At 44.2% G+C, this 9,746-nt stretch overlaps 1 protein-coding gene across 1 annotated transcript in view; it reads left to right on the top strand.

Annotated features, from left to right (window-relative positions):
* The first annotated feature begins 675 nt into the window (after nt 1–675).
* RAD54B (RAD54 homolog B) overlaps nt 676–9,746 on the top strand; it is a 61,466-nt gene continuing 52,395 nt past the window's right edge. The window contains exons 1-3 of the mRNA XM_073679671.1: nt 676–800; nt 2,619–2,752; nt 3,634–3,757. Of these exons, the coding sequence (XP_073535772.1) occupies nt 2,630–2,752; nt 3,634–3,757 (247 nt within the window). The 5' untranslated portion in view covers nt 676–800; nt 2,619–2,629. The remainder of the gene's footprint in view (nt 801–2,618; nt 2,753–3,633; nt 3,758–9,746) is intronic.

Genomic DNA, 9,746 nt, shown 5'->3' with positions numbered 1-9,746 from the left:
CCGGACCATATATAGTTTTTGCTTGTTTTTTATTTTTTTACAATGTGCCCTAAGGTGTATATGTATATACACTCGCCGGGCATTGTGCACAAATACGGACTGTGAGATTCGGCCGTCTGAACCCGGCCTAAGACTCGGCTCCTCCTGTGCTAATGACTGTGCGGCCATTAACAAGAGGAAAGCAATCTGCAATGTGACCTTTACGAGGCAGCCATGCTCCAATCGCTTTCCTGCATTGATAATGTGATCAATTCTATGGCCACGGCCCCACTTTCAGTATTCGGTCAGTATTTTTTTATATACAGAATTGGTGACTTGTTTCTATTAGACCTTTTCTCTGATTGTTCCTCATCTGATTTTGGCTCCCACTCCTGAGAAAAAATACTGACCGAATACTGATAGTGGGGCCGTGGCCTAAGTCTTTGGCCGCCTGGTCTGGGGCCATACAGCGCACAGGCTCCTGTGCTTCCCCTTCACTACAATTACAAGTGTGACGCCATTTCGCTCTTAAAAACACTTTTTACAATGAAGTTTTATGCCCACTTGCAGTCCGTTGCTATGGTAACTAGAGGTGCCCCCACCTTCAATAACCTCTATGTGGGTCATCCGTACGCACACGTCGCAGCTAGTTGCCATAGTAACTAGCGAACACAGATTTTTTTTTTTCAATAAACTTTATTTCGCGCGCTGTTCGCCTCCTCTTGTAGTGACTGAGGGAATTGGCGGGTCGCGGTGCATGCTGGGAGAGAGGGAGGTTTGAGCGGTGACTGCGGCTGGTGGAGAAGTCTCTGCGGCTCCCGGTGAGTGCGCTGCGGTTCAGGTGCACAGGCTCTGTCACTGTCATGGAGGCCCCGCATCTCCACACGTCTGGTGGCCTCTGCCTACTTCTCTTCAGTCTGAGAGAGATGGATCTGGTCCTGAGTGATGGGTCATAGTAGTAACTGCTGGGACCAGTGATCAGACCAACATCAGGGAGAGAAAGCTGCTGCCAAACAGAGACCCCAGAGCGGCCCCCGAAATAAGTGCAGACCCCAGATCAGACCTTCTGCAATACTGCAGACCAGACCCACCTAAACACATACAAATCCCAGACTCCCTAAGCCGGGAGGCCCCAGAGCCGAGCCCCCTCCCTCCCCCCAATGAAAAAAAAAAAAAAAAAAATGGTGCCATTTTTCGGGCTCTGGGGCCTGGTGAGGGCTTATTTTTTGCGCGCCGGGCTGACGTTTTTATTGATACCATTTTGGGGTAGATCCGATGTTTTAATCGCCTGTTATTGCATTTTATTGCAATGTTGCGATGACCAAAAAAACGTAATTCTGGCGTTTAGAATTTTTTTTCTCGTTGCGCCGTTTACCGATCGGATTAATTCTTTTTTTATATTGTTAGATCGGGCGATTCTGAACGTGGCGATACCAAATATGTGTGTATGGCGTTTTTTTATTACTTTATTTTGAATGGTGTGAAAGGGCAGTGATTGAAATGTTTTATATATTTTTTATTTTGTTTAATAATATTTTTTAAAACATTTTTTTTTACACTTTCTGCATGCTTCAATAGTTTCCATAGGAGAAGTAGCAGTTGTCAGATTGCCTCTGCTGCATACAAGTGATGAGCAGATCGCTTGTATGCAGCTGAAATGCTCACTTGCTATGAACGCTGACCACTGGGTGGCGCTCATAGCAGTCGAGACATGACAACCACAGGGGTCTGCTGCAGACCCCGGGTTGTCATGCCCACCCATCGGTGACCCACGATCATATGACAGATTCACCGATGGGCGGGGCTAATGCCGCACTTCTAGTGCGGCGATGTTACATGCCGCTGTCAGAGATTGACAGCCTCTGACAGCGACGTTTAACTGGTTAACAGCCGGGAGTGGATCACAATTCCACCCGTGGCTGTTGTGGGCACATGTCAGCTGTATAAATCAGCTGACATGTGCCTGGTTCAGTACGGGCCGGAGCTGAACTGGGGGTTATGGCCTGGGGCGTACCTAACAGTCAGCTCCTGAAGTTGTTCGATCACATGCACCTGCTTTACTCTGCAGTGATGTTTTAGAGCGCTGACCGACAGGACATTTATAGTCTACTAGCAGTCTGGAAGTGAAGAGACCCCGGTCCTGACTCCTTAAAACAAAACAAAAAAAACAACAATCAGGACCAGTTAACAGATAGACCAATGCAGACCCCATAAATAAATACAGCCCCAGACCAAAAATACAATGATTAAAAATACAGACCTGGCCCCTGAACCGAAAGCAGACCCTATAATAAACCTTAAAAAAAAATTATAGCCCACCTAGACCAGACTTAAAAATACATACCCTTCTAAAAAAATATACACAGTTAAAAAAAAAACGGGCCCTTGACCATATTCCCTAAACAAATATAGACCCCAAACCAGAGTCCTAAAAAATGCATGGCTTAAAGGAAATTATTCACCTGGTGACACATCCATTCTATGAACAAGGGAAATAATGCCTTATGGGAAAAAAATATAGAAAAAGCCCAAAACAACAATCCTTGATTTTTCATTTAGCTATGCAAATATTCATCTTTGTGCAAAGTAGCCTTATTGTATAATTGCTTCTGTGGTATAATGATGTATTATTATTTCAGACTATCTCACTATGAGGCGGTCAGCAGCTCCGAGCCAACAACTCGCGGGCAATGCATCAAAAAGGCCGCGCTTTGTCCCACCTGTCATACTGAATACACGTCCGAATGTGGGAATTGTGACTCCCGCATTACAGGTAATGACAGCAGGCGTCCTCTATGAAGGCCGAGTATTTTGTACGGACCTGTAAAATATAATCAGTTCCTCCAAAATATCACTATTAGTAAGTTTTTGTAAATAATGTTTGGCAATGACTTGCATTTTATACACCAGTCTGGAAGAAAAGTCTGCTGGAGTAAGATGCCCCAAATTCCATCATCTCAAAACTCTACCTCTTTTCAGAAAAGTGGCAAATCTGGCATAAAAACCCCCACATTTTTTGCCTAATATCATGAATATCAGAAAATGAAACAAGTTAAATAGGAACTGAGCAGCAGCAGCACCCAAGAATTACATTGTGTATAGCGCTCCTCCGGTCCGGCTCCGTGCGCTCCTCCGGTCTGGCTCCGTGCGCTCCTCCGGTCTGGCTCCGTGCGCTCCTCCGGTCCGGCTCCGTGCGCTCCTCCGGTCCGGCTCCGTGCGCTCCTCCGGTCCGGCTCCGTGCGCTCCTCCGGTCCGGCTCCGTGCGCTCCTCCGGTCCGGCTCCGTGCGCTCCTCCGGTCCGGCTCCGTGCGCTCCTCCGGTCCGGCTCCGTGCGCTCCTCCGGTCCGGCTCCGTGCGCTCCTCCGGTCCGGCTCCGTGCGCTCCTCCGGTCCGGCTCCGTGTTCTCCTGGATCTCGTTTTAGCTGGTCAGTGGGGATGCTGACTTGAGCCCAAGCTTGGACAACCCCTTTAAAATCCATTTCCTAATATATTCCTTCTTTTTGAAGCCGAAGCTTCCATTCCAAAAAGCAGACTGTGAAAGGATTGCGATTACATCACCCATCTGATATGCATACATCTATATACTGTGTATACGTATTTTTTTTTCTCCTCTTAGAACCATAATCATAATATTTTTTTGTTTCTCTGATAAAGCCCAAGAATGACAATGTATCTTCAGAAGACTTTGTAAGAAGCTGTGGAGATGAGCTAAAATCTGCTAAGGTAGAAGCTGCGCAACCTTCAGCCAATGCTTCCATCCGGTTCAGACCGACTACTGGTAAGGGTTGCATTTTATTACTTACTGTACATTGCGATGGCTTTATACATTATTTCATTTTACACCACTTATCCTAAAGCCTGGATACACCATTTAAACCCTTTCCGGCCCACAAAGTGTAAATTTACAAGCTAATGGCATGGTCCCTATGTCGGAAAATTACTTTAGGTCCTGAGAAGCGCCGTATTCCCACATACAGACTCTTTCTATACCGGTAAAGGAACTAAAACAATCACATTCCTGCCTTAAAGCTATGAACACTGTGCTCGTATTAAAGCTGTCCATACATGAGATTTCAGGACGTTCTTTGTTGGCAGAGTTAGTGCACTCTGCGCTCCTGTCCTGTGTGATGTATAAATAGTAGCTTCAGTGTCTCCTATGTGATGTATACAGCAGTCTCGGTGTCTCCTATGTGATATACCGTATTTTGCTGACTATAAGACTTACCGGACCATAAGACACAATCCAAATTTTGGGGAGGAAAATAGGAAAAAAACATTTTTTAAATAAAATGGTGGTGCGTTTTATAGTTCGATTTTGCAGTAGCTTACCAGTGGAGAGAGGTCACAGGTGGCGGGGCGCTGCTGCAGGAGGCCTGCGGCAGGGGTGGGGCAATGCTCTGGGGCTCGTGCTGGCAGGAGGGGTTGTCGTGAGATCTCCGGTGGCCGTTTTCCCGATGCCCACCACATGGAAATCAATGGGAAGGGGACTCCACTCACGAGTCAACATTTTATGAAAACCCAGGGCCCGCAGCCTCACACCGCCAGGACACCCCATCCTCGCAGCACGGGGCCCGCAGCATCGCCCCACTTCTGTCGCCGCCGGCCTCCTGCAGCAGCGACCCTGCCTCCTGTGACCCCTCTCCACCGCAGCTGGTAAACTACATTAGGATTATAAGACGCACTCCCATTAATCTCCCAAATTTGGGGGGAAAAAGTGTCTTATAATCTGAAAAATACGGTTTATTCAGCAGAGTCAGTGTCTCCTGTATTATGTGTATATAGCAGGGCCTCGGTGTATCCATGTGATGTGTATATACAGCAGGGTCTCGGTGTATCCATGTGATGTGTATATACAGCAGGGTCTTGGTGATGTGTGTGTGTGTGTGTGTGTGTGTGTGTGTGTGTGTGTGTGTGTGTGTATATACACAGCAGGGTCTCAGTGTATTTATAGATATAGAGAGAGATAGATATATACATTAGTGTGTATTTGTGTGTGTGTGTGCATATACAGTACAGACCAAAAGTTTGGACACACCTTCTCATTTAAAGATTTTTCTGTATTTTCATGACTATGAAAATTTTACATTCACACTGAAGGCATCAAAACTATGAATTAACACATGTGGAATTATATACTTAACAAAAAAGTGTGAAACAACTGAAAATATGTCTTATATTCTAGGTTCTTCAAAGTAGCCACCTTTTGCTTTGATGACTGCTTTGCACACTCTTGGCATTCTCTTGAGCTTCAAGAGGTAGTCACCGGAAATGGTTTTCACTTCACAGGTGTGCCCTGTCAGGTTTAATAAGTGGGATTTCTTGCCTTATAAATGGGGTTGGGACCATCAGTTGTGTTGTGCAGAAGTCAGGTGGATACACAGCTGATAGTCCTACTGAATAGACTGTTAGAATTTGTATTATGGGAAGAAAAACGAGTGGCCATCATTACTTTAAGAAATGAAGATCAGTCAGTCCGAAAAATTGGGCAAACTTTGAAAGTGTCCCCAAGTGCAGCTGCAAAAACCATCAAGCGCTACAAAGAAACTGGCTCACATGAGGACCGCCCCAGGAAAGGAAGACCAAGAGTCACCTCTGCTTCTGAGGATAGGTTTATCCGAGTCACCAGCCTCAGAAATCGCAGGTTAACAGCAGCTCAGATTAGAGACCAGGTCAATGCCACACAGAGTTCTAGCAGCAGACACATCTCTACAACAACTGTTAAGAGGAGACTTTGTGCAGCAGGCCTCCATGGTAAAATAGCTGCTAGGAAACCACTGCTAAGGACAGGCAACAAGCAGAAGATGTCTCTAGTTTGGGCTAAAGAACACAAGGAATGGACATTAGACCAGTGGAAATCTGTGCTTTGGTCTGATGAGTCCAAATTTAACATCTTTGGTTCCAACCACCGTGTCTTTGTGCGACGCAGAAAAGGTGAACGGATGGACTCTACATGTCTGGTTCCCACCGTGAAGCATGGTGGAGGAGGTGTGATGGTGTGGGGGTGCTTTGCTGGTGACACTGTTGGGGATTTATTCAAAATTGAAGGCATACTGAACCAGCATGGCTACCACAGCATCTTGCAGCGGCATGCTATTCCATCCGGTTTGCGTTTAGTTGGACCATCATTTATTTTTCAACAGGACAATGACCCCAAACACACCTCCAGGCTGTGTAAGGGCTATTTGACAAAGAGGGAGAGTGATGGGGTGCTACGCCAGATGACCTGGCCTCCACAGTCACCAGACCTGAACCCAATCGAGATGGTTTGGGGTGAGCTGGACCGCAGAGTGAAGGCAAAAGGGCCAACAAGTGCTAAGCATCTCTAGGAACTCCTTCAAGATTGTTGGAAGACCATTTCCAGTGACTACCTCTTGAAGCTCATCAAGAGAATGCTAAGAGTGTGCAAAGCAGTCATCAAAGCAAAAGGTGGCTACTCTGAAGAACCTAGAATATAAGACATATTTTCAGTTGTTTCACACTTTTTTGTTAAGTATATAATTCCACATGTGTTAATTCATAGTTTTGATGCTTTCAGTGTGAATGTACAATTTTCATAGTCATGAAAATACAGAAAAACCTTTTAAATGAGAAGGTGTGTCCAAACTTTTGGTCTGTACTGTATATATATACATACATACATACATACATACATACATACATACATACATACATACATACATACATGTATGATGTGTGTGTATACAGCAGACCTTCGGTACAACTTATCATCTCAGAGTTGACTGCAGTCCAGACTGATGCAAACCTGTAAAAGCAGTTTCGAGTAGCGATATCATCACTACCACCTAATATCACAGTCGTATCAAAGAGAAGCAGCTGCAGCCATCACATTAGGGGGGAGTTAATTTAAATGTTTTACCAAATATAGAGGCAAATTTTTAAGTTAATAATTTTGTACGGTCCCCGAATGATGGTAGAAATATCCAAATGGCCCTTGGCAGAAAAAAAGGTCTACCCCTGGTGTAATATAACCTACTGGAGGCAAGCTGTGATCAGCAGTTGCTCTCTAAACCTTTTGGTGTCTGAGAACATTTTTCTGTTTTTCTTCGACCACCTTCTGGTACGACGTCTGGCTGCAGCGGGCATACTATACTACGCCTTTTTCATCTTACCTAGTATATCAGGATTACGTTTGCATGATTTGAATTGGTACTTATTTGGCCCTATGGATGCTGTTATGTGCTTTTTCTATTTTTACATATTGAAATGTCTATCTTGCCACTTATAGCCGTGATCAGTACTGGTTATAGCATGGCAACTAGAAACGTTGATCCCTTTTGTTACTTCCCTGTCAGCCCCAGTTTTAGGTCAATTAGGATTACCATAATTTTTAATATTTGCCAAATGTCAGAATAATGAGATAGAGAGAATGTTTTAAGGCATTTTTATTACTTAGTGCAAAGTCAAAAGTTTACATCAGTTTCATTAGTATTTGGTACCATTGCCCTTAAACTGAATGACTTGGGTGAAATGTTTGGGATATCCTCCCACAAGCTTCTCACAATAGTTGGTTGGAATTTGGGCGCATTCCTCCTGACAAAACTGGTGTAACTGATCCAGGTTTGTAGGTCGTCTTGCTCGCAGCCTTTTCAGCTTTGCCCATAAATTTTCAATTGGATTGAGATCAGGGCTTTGTGATGGACACTCCAAAACACTGACTTTGTTATCCTTAAGCCACTTTGTTACCATTTTGGCATTATGCTTCTGGTCATTGTCCATTTGGAAGACCCATTTATGCCCAAGCTTTAACTTCCAGGCTGATGTCTTGAGATGTTGCTTCAGTATTGCCACATAATCTTCTTTTCTCATGATGCCATCTATTTTGTGAAGTGCACCAGTCCCTCCTGCAGCAAAACAACCCCACAACATGATGCTGTCACTCCCGTGTTTCACTGTTGGGATGGTGTTCTTAGGCTTCCAAGCTTCTCTCTTTTCCCTCCAAACGTAACAATGGTCATTATGCCCAAAAAGTTCAATTTTAGTTTCATAAGACCACAGGATATGTCTCCAAAAATTAAGGTGTTTGTTCCTGTGTGCATTTGCAAACATTAATCTGGCTTTTTTATGTTTCTTTTGGAGTAATGGCTTCTTCCTGGCAGAGTGGCCCTTCAGCCCATGTTGATACAGGACTCGTTTCACTGTGGTTATTGACACAATCTTACCAGCTTCCGCCATCATCTTCACAAGGTCTTTTGCTTTTGTCCTTGGGTTGATATGCACATTTCGGACCAAAGCACGTTCATCTCTGGGACACAGAACCCGTCTCCTTCCTGAGCAGTATGATGGCTGGACATTCCCATCTTGTTTGTAGTTGCGTATAATTGTTTGCACAGATGAACGAGGCACCTTCAGGTATCTTGAAATTGTACCCAAGGATGAGCCAGACTTGTGCAAGTCCACAATTCTCTTCCTGATGTCTTGGCTGATTTCTCTAGACTTTCCCGTGATGCTACACAAAGAAGCAGTGTGTTTCACGTGTGGATTAAAATATATCCACAGGTGTGCCTCAAACTCAGATGTTGCCAAAAAACTGATCAGAAGCTTCCACACACATGACACCATCATATGGGCAATCCAGAATTGGTTAAAGGCATAGTAAACTTTTGACTTTGCAGTAAGTAATAAAAATGCCTTTAAAACATTCTCTCTCTCTCATTATTCTGGCATTTGGCAAATATTAAAAATGATGGTAAACCTGATTGACCTAAAACGTGAAAGGTTTATTCTGATTTCATGTCAGATATTGAGAAAAACATGTATATGTATCTTTTTATATAGTGTATGTAAACTTCTGGTTTCAACTGTATTTCTTACTAATTACAACTCCCCAGTTGGTGTAAAGATGTGGAGGGGACAAAACCACAAATTTTAATGCATGAGGGTAGAATAGGGATGGAATAGTTCTGATGTTAGTATTTCTCTGCAGCATGTGCATTATACACATACGCTTTACAGTGCGCACATTATGTACACTCTGCAGTGCATATATTCACACCCAGATTTTCTACATGACACATAACTGCTACGCACGCACACACGCGTGCACTGTATACACTAGCACATTTTGAAGTTCCTTCCAGGCATGTGTCTGATCACAGCTATTCAGGACCTGAGGCATGGGTGACGTGCAGTCTACAGTCCTTCCTGCCCTGCTCGGCCCTGCAGTCTGCAGTCCTTCCTGCCCTGCACGGATCAGCCTGATCAGTGTCGGCAGGAGGAGAGTGAACTTTTCCCTCGATGATTGCAAAAGACGCTATGTCAGCTTTCTCCTCAAACAGGACGCTGCCTCTGGACTATAAGACGTACACACCTTTTAGCAAGATTTTTGTCTTGGTAAAATGTGCCTCTTCTAGTCCAAAAAAATACGATAAATATGAAGTTTTATGTTAACCAAAATGGAGTAGAGATATAATGCCACAAGATGTTAAGTCACTGAAAACAAACAAAAAAAAAGTATAGTCAGCAGGGATGCAAAGAAAAAATAATTATTAGCGTCTTTAGGTTGATCCTATATTTCCGTTCTGCGTGCAATCTAAGAGATGGGGAATGCCCTGGCTGCCATCATTGCCAGTAATGTCTCGTGCACATGTCCTTCTGAGTACAATGGACCGTAAAGGAGATATGTTACATGTTGTACGCTTGTTTTGGGAACTGTACGGTCCAGTGTGCACCCTCTGTCTGGTCATGCAGGAACACTGTATTGTAAGAGACAGTAAAAGGTTTATAATAAAGTATTCCCCGAGAGTCCC

Source organism: Phyllobates terribilis, unplaced genomic scaffold (genome assembly GCF_046119375.1).
Source record: "Phyllobates terribilis strain yellow unplaced genomic scaffold, ASM4611937v1 Scaffold_4__5_contigs__length_816908805, whole genome shotgun sequence".
Classification (NCBI taxonomy): Eukaryota; Metazoa; Chordata; class Amphibia; order Anura; family Dendrobatidae; genus Phyllobates; species Phyllobates terribilis.
The sequence above is the reverse complement of the archived record's forward strand: the minus strand, read 5'-3'. Positions and strand labels throughout refer to the sequence as shown.